General features: G+C 46.7%; 1 protein-coding gene across 1 annotated transcript in view; it reads right to left on the reverse strand.

The window, feature by feature from the left end:
* The window catches only part of CACNA1H (calcium channel, voltage-dependent, T type, alpha 1H subunit), a 128,098-nt gene that overhangs the window by 4,221 nt on the left and 110,935 nt on the right, over positions 1-12,942 (reverse strand). Inside the window, exons 28-31 of the mRNA XM_010570604.1 lie at positions 11,177-11,255; positions 8,918-9,039; positions 8,161-8,410; positions 2,244-2,417 (exon numbers count right to left, since the gene is read on the reverse strand). Coding sequence (XP_010568906.1) covers positions 2,244-2,417; positions 8,161-8,410; positions 8,918-9,039; positions 11,177-11,255 — 625 coding nt within the window. The remainder of the gene's footprint in view (positions 1-2,243; positions 2,418-8,160; positions 8,411-8,917; positions 9,040-11,176; positions 11,256-12,942) is intronic.

Genomic DNA, 12,942 nt, shown 5'->3' on the forward strand with positions numbered 1-12,942 from the left:
ACGGAGACTGCTTCCAGTGCTTTGACAGTCCCTGAGCTCATGTATCAGGCAGGAATCACTCTCTTCCTGAAGGCTCCCAGTCCCCTGGCTGAGTCTAAAGGCAATCCCTCCTCCCCAGCCCCTTCGTGGTGCTGCTTTACTGCAGTTCTGTGTTGTTTGAAAGATCTTTTGCTTTTTTATTTTTTTGGCTGCAGGATTTATTGTCCTCATTAGTTTGAAACCCAACGTCTGTTTCTACATTGCTGCTCCATGTTAAAAACACAGTTATCCATCACTTCAAGAGATCTCGCCCAGAGGTCAGGGAACTTGAACCTATGACAAGAGCCATCCAGAGAGATTGCAGTTGCATTTCAGAAAGAGATTTGTTGTTGGGAAGAAAGAAAAGTTAGTGTTTAATCATTTTTCTTTTGGAGCTTTTCTTCAGAACACCACAGAAAGAGCAGAGCAGCAAGCTTCCCATCCCCCACCCCACCCCACTTCTCCCTAGTTCTTTTTTGGGCTCTCCTACAGCCAGAGTTTCAGACCGAGTCTGTGCCATTCATGTGCTAATCCAGGCTTTAGAAAATGTTTTTTTATGATGCAGAAAAACTCTGTCATAAAATCTGTCACAAACATGGTCATAAAATCAAAACCCTATGCTCTCCTCCCTGTCCTTAGTTGGAATTTCCTTCTGTTGGAAACCTTCCATCTAGCTCTCATATAGGAAACCAAAAGCCCCTCTAAACTGCATACTCAGGAACACTGAATATCTCTGGATTTGTATAGTTTTTTCTCTTGTTTTTCTAGTAAATCAGGAAACTGCATCTAAGACCAAAATAACACAAGATCTGGTCACCTCACAATATTTTCACTATGTAGTCACTGATGTATTGGGAGAAGACCAGGCATCCTTAACTGGCATTGAGCAGCCCATGAAAGCACAAATGCTAATGTGAGTCTCTATGTGCTCAGTTCTACTTGCATGTAACTTACGGGACTGTGACTTAAATCAGTTTGGTCAGCTCAGAAGCAGCACTGCGCTGGGTGATGCTGGTTGGATGCATCTACCAGACCAGGTAAAAAGTAAGACCCTGTCATATCCATCACTCAAGTGTTCTTGGAGCGAAATGTGGGAAACATGAGAAAAATCTTGGTCAGTTCTACCCACCCCTGCCAACATCACAGCAGTTTTATACTGGTATAAATCCTGATTTACACCCACTACAGAGATGAAAACCATCCCCAGTAGTCCAGCCATGAAATTCAACCTCTGTTTTCTTTGCTTAGCAAAGAATTTGCAGGTGAAATAATAATAAATACTAAGCAGAGAACATTAACTGGTATCTGGAGAGTTTGAACAAATATAGAGTTACTTCACCCAAGGAAATCAGAGCAGATCTTGCCAGCCCCACCAGGGTTTGCAAACCCACTACTCATCTGTCCAAGCAGTTCTTGCATTTCAAACAATGTTGCATCAAAGGAAACCAGGCTGATAAGTTCTTGGGAGCCACTCAAGAAGCACATGTGCTTTTAGGGAGGCAGGTATTTTCTTTCTTATTGATTTCTCTTTCAGCCAACTCGCACAACAAAAGAGATAGAAAGGCATTTTAGGGGAAATGTATTTGGATGCAGTTGGGTAAATGTATACTCAAAGGCTCTGTGTAGCTCATGATTCCGTGACTGCGGGGTGTCTCCACAAGATTCATTATAAGGCCAGGCTAGGGAGGCACTGGAGAGTGGTTTCTAATCTTTACGCTCCCAGAGAAACTCCTGCATCTCTGAACTCAATGTACTGTGCTAAAAAGATACTGCTCTGAGACTGAAGGCTGCCTGAAACAATAGCTGTAAAGGAGCTCTGTCAGGAAGTAATACCGACTCCTGCTTTTATTCATGTTGATTTTATTGATTCATAGTCATGATGTCAGGGCTGATCACTTCAGAAGAAATGTGCAGCTCGTATCCTTTTCATCAGCTAACAGCCTGTCCTCTATGCCTGCGACATTGCTTGGGAGCCCCACTTCTCGCCAATCAAACACCCGAGCTGCTAGTTTTCTCCTGAGAAAAGGCAGCGATGTGATGAAAACATGGAATTGTGCAGCCTGTGGGGAACTGCAGTCCTGCTGATGGTATCAAATGGAAGAAAGCAAGCCCTGGCTCAGCCCACATTCGGCATGGGTTGCTTACTCCCCATCTCACCACCATGTGTAACCTGCTGCCCCATGATTTTGGCTAGGAGGAGGAAGGGAAAACTCGTTGAGCAGTACCTCTTTGGGATTTGCAGGGATACGTTTCCATCTCCACCTCATGGAGGGGGAAAGGGGCTTTCGCTGGCATCACCGGCCGGAACATGTAGCTGTCATTGGGCAAGGAGTGCATGCGGGAAACAGAGATCTTGCGGACCGTCAGCAGGTTTTGAGAGTCCTGTGGCTTCGGAGAGGCTGCATCGCCCTGCAAAGTAAGGAGACAGGGAGATGGGGTCATTCAGCATCTTGGTGGTGAATTTATAGCAATCTCCTTCTCGTCTGCTTTTTGTTTTAAAACTTTGTGCAGATGTTCCTCTTGGCATCTTACAGAGAGTCTGCAGCCCTGGTGACTGCAATGGGATACCAAAGCTACGCTGTGCTAGCTGAGTAAAGAGCTCAAGTTGCGGCTGGAGTAAAATAAGGCATCAGTGACCCACCGCTAAGCTGACTCTTGGACACTGCAGAGAAAAAGTAAGGTCCAGGAAAATGGGGCCCCACCCTCTAAACACACGCGAAAGCCAGCATTTCTCACACTGTTCTGCTCTGATTTTCCCAGGGATGCTTTCAGCCCAGCCTGGGTGGTGATGCCCTTCTCCTCAAAGGTACTCTGGGACAGATGGGCAAAATGGGCCAGTCCTCGGCCACGATGACCGAGGGTACCAAGTGTTTCTGGCAATTCATGGATTATCTCCCCCAAAACGCACATACACGCAGACATTTAAACATACACATTAACACCACTGCAGACCCCGGGGCCTCTCTCCTGCAACATGGAGCATTTTCGGCACCACTGACCCCAGAACAAGACAGCCGCATGGCAGGAGGCAGAGGGAAGGAGAAGACATCATAGCAGCATGTATGTGGGGAAGGAGCCTGTTCAGGGGTAGAAAAGGGATTTCTCTGTGTTTGCTCTTGCTGTGAAATGGATCTGGTTGGAAATGCCCAGACAGAGCATGTCACAAACCCTAAACTTGACCCCTCACTGCTTCTCTGAGGCCCTTGTCACCTCAGGCACCTGATAGCAAATTTATCCTGGGGTCTCAGGAGGCTTTAGGGACTCAAATGATGTCTCTGCGGTGCTGATGGAGCAGTTGTGAGAGGTGGTGCCATAACTTGCCAAGTGCTGGGGGAGCATGAGCCCTTGGAACAGGACCTGCAACCTGGCTCCCGTCCCCGAGGTTTTGGTCCTAGACACATTTCCCTCACAATTTACCATGTTATCTAAAGTACGACTAATCGCTCTGGTTTTCCTTTAACGTCAGCCTCCCAGTGACTGATTGAAAACATTTTCCCAGCTGCATGTCTTAAATTAAATGTATTTTGCTTTGCTCTGCTGGGCTGTTTTCTCTCTCTGCTAGCAAAATCTGGGCCTGAGATCCCTTGCTGGATAGTTTGGAGGTCACCAAGGATCTGGTTAAATCTGTTTTTTCCATACACTTCTGGCTCACAAATTTACTTCCTCAGATCCCTAAAGAGACACATCCTGAGACAAATTACTTGATGCTTTTACCCTGTTGAGCTTGGCTGAGAAGATGGGGGGGGATGAGCAGCAGTTATTTACAGATAGTTGGCATCAAGCTCTGACTGCTGCCTTACCCAGGTCTGTCGTCTGATATATTAGTGCATCAGCAGTCTGGCTGTGCCAGTTGGCCTCTGGCCATTACAGCTAATAAGCTATCAGCATTGCAACACCTGAGCTGAAGGCAGGTGGGCGATTGTTAACACCCCAATGCCACACAGAGAACAAAAGGTCTTGCTCCACTTTCTCAGTAGTCTAACAGAAGGATCACAGTATCTGTCTATTAAATCTCAGTTCATCTCTACAGAATCTAGTATTGGTCGTGTCTGGCTGGGACAAATGAACAGAAATCCCTTCTTGACATTAACAACTGCAATTTTTAAGGTATCAGCTATTGAGACCCAATTGAGTTAGGGACGTGGGTGAATTTCATATGGCTTCAAAGCCACTGTAATAAGTACTTGAAATATGAAACATGGATAGGAAGCGTGTTGGCTCACACCTGGTGAGCTGCTCTCAACAGCTAGGAAGGTTTGGAGACACACCACCATGGGCACTGCTGCTCCTCCTCTTCGGTGGGAAACACCCGATGCACTCGGGAGCCTGATCCCATGCCCTGGAAATCAGTGTGGCTCCTTTCAAAACCCACAAAAGCCTAACCTGGACGATCGCTGCTGAGACTGCGTATGGTGAACCCTGCCTGCAGGCACCCTGAGGGCTTGGGAGGATCCCAGGCATCTGATAGAGATGTGCAAGGTGGGAGCCTACTTGCTGTGGGACCCCTCTCAGGCCAAGTAGAAAGGCAATAAATTGACCATAGATAGTCTAGGTGATGCGGCTCAGAGGCTCAGTTAAGCAACTTTAATCAATGAGCACAACTCCCTCTTCTTATGTCTGGGAATCAATAGTCTGTTCAAGCCCTGATTTTGCTCTGGTGCAGAGGGAGCTTGAGAATAAATAATCCTGCAAATACCTCCACAGGACATGACCCTTCCTGGGTGATTAAATGGCCAGAAGATACTCTGTAAGCAAAGGTGACTGGCAGGATACTCTGGAAGAGGGAATACTGTAACTTCTCAGAGGCCTAGAGCCAAGAGCCTGCAAACAAGCTGTGGGCAAAATTCCCAGAGGAAGGGCTCCTCCTGATCTGAAGGCACACGTCTCCAGCCCTGCGAGTGAGCTTAGCCATTTCCCGCAGCCTCTGAGGCAGGGAAGGCAGAGGCACAACAAGGGCAGGAGGTAACTCCCTGCCTGTGCCTGTCAATGCTGGCATCCCTGCACAGACCAACGCTGGTGGCATCTGGGGTTGTGCTGTTGGTCCCTGTAGAGGTAACAAGCTCTCAGCTCCACCAGAGGAACCTGGGACCCCCTGCAGTTGCATTTACAGAATCCCAAATTTTGCCTGTCCCTGAAGGATGCCTTCCCCACCGTCTCCCTTTGAGGCTCTGCAGCTTCCAGGTGGCCAAGCTAACGGACACCCTGCAGAACTATGCAGGGGAACTTCCTTGAAGATTATACCTTCATATCACTCATCTTGCACAGGGAAAACCACTTGGTCATCAAGAGCTTAATCTGAGCCCAGAATTTGCTTGGAGATGCTGCGAGATACTTGCCACTAGAAGGTGCCTTGATAGTCACAACAGAGGTCAGGTAATAAAAAGAAAATGGCCCAAGTCTGAAGCAGATTAACTCTGGATGGCTACTGCAAGTTCTCTCATGACAGCAAATGTGCTTCCCATCACAGCATGTGCATCTTCATCACTGACTGTGGCTTACATGTTCTCATGCCCACTGGAGGACATGTGGAGCTCATTCACCCCAAGGAGGACACTGCGCTGCAGCAGGGCAAACTGTGCAATATCTTTACGTGATGTGACCTGGGCACTGGTTCGTGGTGCGATCGGGAGGAGCGAGCAGAGGGGGCTACAGCCCTTCTGGTCTGCTGGGTGATCTCGCCAGAGCACCTCCTGAATCCACAGCTCTGGTGCTTGCTGAAAGGCTAACGTGTTTATCTACTTATGCCTTTGCTTCCTCAGTACTATATCATAAACAACTTCTTATAGTAACAATAAGAAAATCAAATTGGGCTGTTCTCTCCACAAAGAAAAGACTCTGCCTGCCTCCAGCTCTTGATATATCATTTGAAGACAGACTGCTTACACATCACATCACACCAAATGCAAGACTTTTTTTGGCTAAAAAGAGTATTTCATTCATGTCCCACACAAGGCTGCTGGCAGAGTTGGCTGAGACATGTTCTTTGCCCAGCTCCTGTACACGCAAAGGCAGTATGAAGGACAGAAGAGGAAAACTACTGTTGTGGCTGTGAAGAGACAGGTTTAGGACAATTCAGACACCACCGCTAGCTGCACAGCACCAAAGCACAATGCCACAACGCAGAAGCAACGGAGCGGAGTCATTCACCTCAGCCTCGTGGCCTGCGGTTTTGTGGGAAGGTGTCAGGACATGGTGGGAAACAGAGCAGAAGGACGGGATTTCCATGATGGGAGTCTCTGCCCCCTCCAGCGTGTCTGAGTCTGGGATGGCTAAAGACACATTCTCACAGCTCAGCGCCTCCTTCAAATTAGGGAGATAAAAAGCATCAGTAGCAGAGCAAGGCTGGGTCTTAATGCTCAAACACCTTTGCCCCATGGCATTTCCTAGTTGCCCCATTCATCCAGAGCAGGAAGGAAGAGAAAAGGAAACATGGGCTGCAAAAACTGGCACAAATGGTCTGAAAATACAGAGCATCCTGCAACACCTTCCAGGGTGCTCATGCCAGCATCAGTGGCAGGATTAGTGATAAAGAGCGCTACGTGTTTAACCTCTTCGGTGCAGCTGGCAGGGCGTGCAGCACCGAGCTGCCAGCCATCCATGCCTGCCCAGAACAGCTTGGGTGTCTGAGATGTGAGTGAGGGCATTGCCACAACCCAGCTCCACCGCGGTGCCTCTGCCTCACTACCACACAGGGGAGGGGGAGCCCTGGCTTGCAAATCCTCACCTGCATTCGAGCAATCTCATCTGCAGGGGGAAATCTGTGGCCAGCTCCCTGCTTGTGCTGTCCTCCCTCTGGGGAGCATCACCTCTTGCTATGGGTTTTCTAGGGCTAAGAGGAGGCTCTGCATGGCTCCTGATGTGCTTGGGAGGTATTGGAAGATGAGGAAAGCCCAGTGAGAATGAACTCAGTTTGCAATCACAGCCTATGTGAAAGGATGTGCCCTCTCTTCCCCCAACAAGAAAAGCAACCTGGGTGTTTATGGTATATTTACCTGCAGAAATGTCTATTAGAAACTACATTCAAATAGTGAATTCCCCATCGCTGTGTAACTAAATTTCTTTTTACTTAACTTAATAGAGTCTGATAGATTTTACAAAAATCTAATTTAATGTAATTTAATCTCAAATCCCCCATTGATTTTGTGGTAGATTTATTTGCGATCACGGTGACAAAGCAATTTCATATTCACTCTTAATCATATGCTGCTGACATGGGATGAGACAATTATCTCATGTCCCTTCTTCCCCCCTGACTTCCAATTGCCCTATTTTGCTAGAGGACTAATAGAAATCAGAGAACAGGCAGTGTCTGGAAAATCAACCCAGGAACCTCCAGCTTCTTGCTGAGGGGCTTTGACAATTCCCAGCGTCCAAGTCAGCCATGCCATAAGCAGAGCATAAGCCAGTGGGAAGCTGCATGCTTACACCAGTGCCAGACATGCCCTCCTGAGCTCCACGCTATGATCTGCTTGAGGCTCCTCTGGAAATCCCAAAGTGGGATTAAAAAGAAGCTGAGCAGTACATCTGTGTCTGTGTGAAGGCAATTTATGCCATCCCTTACTGTATGTGTCAGGGTTGACAGTGCCAGCATTCGCAGGGGTTTATGAGATTGCTCCCTGGTGCTGCTGCCCACACTAAAATGACAAGGACCAATGCGCCGGCTGGGAGAGCAGGACAGAGACCTGTGGCTGTTATGGTTCTGAACTTAAAATTCACAACCTTTGAATGAACTGGAAACGGCAAGGGATGGGCTTTCACCCCTCCCCCAGAACAACAGTCAGGACAGCATTAGCCCTGGAGAATGTGTTTCAAGCTGCCTTCCACCTCAGTGAGCCCTCCTGAGATGACTCAAGATGTGGAGGTGGCGGTGACATCTCTGCCGTAGGGGAACCCGGCAGAGCTGCCTTCCTCCCACGCTGCCTTGTCTCCTGCCTCTTTGGCTCTGTGTCACTCGGGATCTGACTGCCTGATGATCAGACAGCAGTGACTGGTGAGAACTGTCCCCTCCCTACCCTGAGCACAAGAAGAGCAAATGCATTATGTGAGCTATTACCAGGGCTTGGTCCTTCACCTGCACCGCTGACTCCGACTTCGTGGTCTCCCGACTTCTGTAGGGTGCCCTGCTCTCTGGGGCCACTGCACCTCCCCTGCTCCCACTGTTGGTCGAGGTGGTTGCTCCTCTGGACATCTCCAACTCGATCTCAGCATCCATCTCAGCATCCTCCTTGGCCTCCTTGTTGCTCTCCTCCAAGTGCTTCATCAGCACTGCCACCACCACATTGACTAGGACGAACTGTGCGATGAGGACGAAGGTGACAAAGTAGACAGGAGAGATAACAGGAAGGTAACTGAGGCAGTGCTTGTCTTCCCGAGTGCATTCCCGAAGAGTGTCCTGCAACAGAGAGGGAGAAGTGAGGGATTAACAAGGGCTGGGGCTTTACTTGGGCTCCAAATACAGAAGCATCAAAGATAACCTGCTGAGGACTGAAAAGCATATAATACCATACCCCAGACACAACGGCTTGTAGCTACAACTAAAATGTATAGAAGAAAATATGGACACCATGAATTACATCCTCTACAAAGAGGAGGATCGTGTTATGTCCCAAAGGCACAGGGCACAGAGTACACGGTTACTCCTCTCAGCCACAAGAACTGGCATAATTTTCCTGAAGTATTATGTATATATATGTTAAAAAGAATGAAGTTTCAGTTTGGGTGAGACTTAGGAGAAATTATCACTTGAAAATACACTTGGCTTTTAAATGGGAAAGTCTAATTTTGAAGTTTTAAAAAGAAACCTTTTCTGTTTTCACACAAGAGTTGCCTAAATTTGTCTGAAATCTGTATCTAGATATCTACAGAGAGAAGCAAGTACCCAGACAGAGACTGCACACACCTTCATGATACCATTCCAGTTGTCCCCCGTTGACACCCTGAAGAGAGTGAGAAAGGCCATGCCGAAGTTGGTGAAAGTTGCATGCCGGCTCAGACCTTCACAAGGATTTTCTTCGCTGCAGTCTGCAGGAGAGAGAAGCAGAGCATGTTGGTGAAGCCACATTTGCCAGTACTTAATCAGAGCACCTCCCCAAACCTGGTTTGAGACCCTGAGATTATGTCACACTGATACATGGCATCGGGGAGGACTGCTAAGTGGTGATCTCATGGTGGCCTGCAGCTACTGAAGTGCAGCAGCAGAGATCACGTAGCCAAACTCTTCCCAGTGGAGGCAGATGATATAATGGACAGCAACACACTGTGGCTTAGGAGGTCCAGGTTGGACATTAGGAAAGTTGTTTTAATCTGGAGGGCCCAACAGCCCTGGGACAGGTCACCAGAGAGGTAGGGGAGCTCTGTCATCAGAAGTTTTCAAGATTTGGCTGGACAAAGCCACACCTATTTTGAGCTCCTGATGGGGCTTCAAGTGGGAGGCTGGGTGGGGGCCTCCAGATGCCTCTTCCACCAACATTTCTGTGATTCTCTTGACTTTACCCCAACAGGCAGAGCCAACACAAAGAGATCTAAAAGGAGGTGGAAACAAGCAGATTTGCTGGGCTGTCTCAACAAATACTGCTCTACAGTATCCTTTTTCTGTTATCGTCTTGATTATGTCCTTGTCTTGATTATTTTTTACAGGGTACATCTACCATGGGGGATATTTCACTGAGATAAAGTGGAGCAATTTGACATTTTCCCCCTGAGAATTAATATACTAATGAATGTAAATTGAACATATGAAATACCCCTCCTTCCATAAGACACAGGTTTGTTAAATATTCATTAGGACAGGCAGCAATGTCTCTTGCTATGGCATTTCACTATTAGGTATTTACTTCAGAGCCAAATAGGAAGAAAAACCAAAAAGAGCGAAAAAAACCCACAAATGACCAGTCTTGGGGAGCGAGTGCTGATGGTTCTTGTGGCTGACATGGACTAGCAGTGACTGGGAAAAAGAAGTGAAAGTATATCCCAGTTAAATCAGGATGGGAAGCAGTGTGCTGACTGCTTGCAGCTTGCCCCAGACAAGATCAGGGCTTTCCCAATCTCTGACCACATGCTGTGGTTACCTGGAGGCTGGCACTGGTGAGGTGTGTGCGTACAAATACAAAAAGGATTCAGAGCAGCAGAAGGTGCCTTTGTGAATAAGACATTTTTCATCTTTGTGGCTGAAGAAATATGTACCTATATATCTAGATATGTAGTATAAACCCCACAGTATTTCATTTGGGGTGGATGCAGAACTAATTTTTTTTCCCTGAATTTGTTGAACACTGAAAAATAATTTGTCTTTGGCTGAAAGAAATATTCTGCTTTCAGGCATTTGTAATCCGAGCAGAGGGCTGGACTCATAAAGGGGATTAATGACAGCCATAAAACCACCGCGGAGAAAGGGCCCTTCTGATGCTCTCGAAGCCCTAATTGGGATGCAAACACTGAGAAAGCAGACACATCTCCTTCGAACAGCATGTTTAAAGGCAGTGACTGCTTTGGCCTGGCTAAGCTGGGCAAGGTAGGGCTATAGTGTTTTCTCTCTGACTCCACCCAATTTTCCTTTTAGTGGTGGACACATTCATGATCAGCTCTGCAGTATCCTCAAGCTGGAGGAATAAATGATGCTGGACAATCAGGAACCAGTGGATGCTTCCTGATTTATGTTGAAAGGGGAAGGCGATGCTGAGAAGAACAACGGACAGACAAGACTTGGGCAGCTAGAAGAGCAATGTTAGCCAAGTGCAGAACTAACGGAGTGTGGTGGAAGCTCCGAGGAGGGACGTGTTTATGGTGGCATCTCTCCAGCGCGAATCTGACTACCATCCAGCTTTGCAGACTCATGTTGTGTCATGAAGTAGCAAACTTCCATCTTTGTGAACATATCCATGCTGGACAATTATATTTAAACAGTAAATAGTTCCTCTACAGCCAAGGGTGGTGTTGAACAAATCTCTAAATGTGTGTGTGTGTGTGCACATTAGACAGGTTCTGTATTACATCCTTATGTGTCATCTGCGACCCTGAGATCAAGAGAAAACTTTAATCTTCAGACCATGAGCTGTGAAGCTAAGGAAGGCCCAAGAATGAGAGAGGGAAGAAAGGAAACAGCTAGATACCAAATAAACATCAACCGGATGAAATAAATTGTGTCAGGCACATTACTCACCTAGCTTGCCAAACAATTCCACTCCCAGGGCAGCATAGATAAAAAACAGGAGCATAAAAAGTAGGCCAAGGTTCCCTACCTACACAAGGAGAAAGCAGAACAAGGGTCAGGCAAGTTGAGTTAATGAATTAAATTGTTCCATCACATTTTAAACATAAGCAAAAGAGGGACTGGTGGCCAGAGGCTAATTATCATCTCCCCTGGCTTCCAACACCCTGGTCCCCTTTCACTGGTCTGCTTTAATAGACCCAGAGAAGTCTCCCATGTCGGGGAAGGAGCAGATACTCCCACACGCAAAGCAGTCTCTGTGGCTAGTACCTCTCCATCACCCTTCCACCTACCCAGGATGCTGCCTTCATCTGTAATTTGGCCAACCTGTAGCTGTAGCCTCAGCGGCACTTAGCACTGCACTTCAGTGCAATGGTAGTTTAAGTGACCTTATGCTCTGGTTTGAGTTTTAAGGGCCTTTCCCTTCTGTTTGCCACCTTTTTAGACTCTCTGAACATGAAGGCTGAGGGTTTCAAGGCAGTGACATTAACAAGACATGTCTCAAGCCACAGGAGGAATTGTCTGGTTTTCAAAGGCTTTGCTGGCCTGGAGGGCTTTCAGAAAAGGAACATATACTCCAGTAAGATGTAAGTCTCGCCTAGCCTTGCCACTTTACAGATATTTCTCAATAACACTACCTGAATTTTAGCTTTCAGCGTCTCAAAAGAAAAGCCTTATTCCATATACCAATGCAGGCACCTTGCAGTTCAAACACTGCATGGTGTGCTACTATGAGGTATTAACATGCACGGCAAGGTGGCTGAAGGGGGTGGCAATAGAAGTGCAATAATGCTAAAGGGAACACAAAGGTTTTTAGTAACAATGGCATTACAGTTATCCACACTGGACTCAATCACTACACGGGGTCGAAGCCTTTAAAACATCTAAAAGAGCAGATTTTTTGTGATTCAGGCAGAGAATATGAAGGGCAGAGTAACCTGACCAGCTAACCACCTGCATTTTACCTGCAACTAACTCTGGTCACATTTACCTTTCCTGCCACTTTTAAATGCCTTGTGTCTATGGGCTTGTAATGGAGATAGAGCAATCAAGTTCTCCAGTTAGACATGGTGTCACAAGCATCATTTTATCTCTAAATAAAAATGAACTAGGTGGTGATTCGGGTAGTCAGGATGAGGGAGTCGTGACCTCCAAGATACCTTCTAGTGAACTCTTCAGTTTGAGAGAGCTTTCTTCTCTGAGGTGGCACAGCCACAGTGTTGCTGTGTATTTTGACCATGCTGCTTAATTTCATTAGAAAGGTTATTAGTATGATACCTGTTATCATAAAATTAACACAGCTATCACTTATGAAGTAGGGTGGTTTTTTTGCATTAAAGAAATGGGAATAGTCAAATCACCCAGTGAAGACTGTAATTGCTATAAAGCCTAAACTGGCTACTACACATAGAGCTTTGCAATTCCACTAACATTATTACCATACTCCAGGGAATAATAGAGATAATACAGTGATGTGGATGGCTGGTCTGGATTATTTCATCTGCATGTACTGTATTCTGGAATAGTGTTTCCTAACTCATGTCTGTGAGACCACTGATGGTTTGTAAGACATTAGAAGGCAGTCTGCAAAATGACTGCAAATTAGAAAATACAAGAAAGCAGGCACACGTGCAAATGCACACACACGGACTGCCAGGGAGGCAAATGAGCAAATAATTAAAGGGAAGGAAAATAAAAGTGATAAACAAGTTTTCTAG

The sequence above is a fragment of the Haliaeetus leucocephalus genome, unplaced genomic scaffold (assembly GCF_000737465.1).
Source record: "Haliaeetus leucocephalus isolate CR32 unplaced genomic scaffold, Haliaeetus_leucocephalus-4.0 Scaffold295, whole genome shotgun sequence".
Taxonomy (NCBI): domain Eukaryota; kingdom Metazoa; phylum Chordata; class Aves; order Accipitriformes; family Accipitridae; genus Haliaeetus; species Haliaeetus leucocephalus.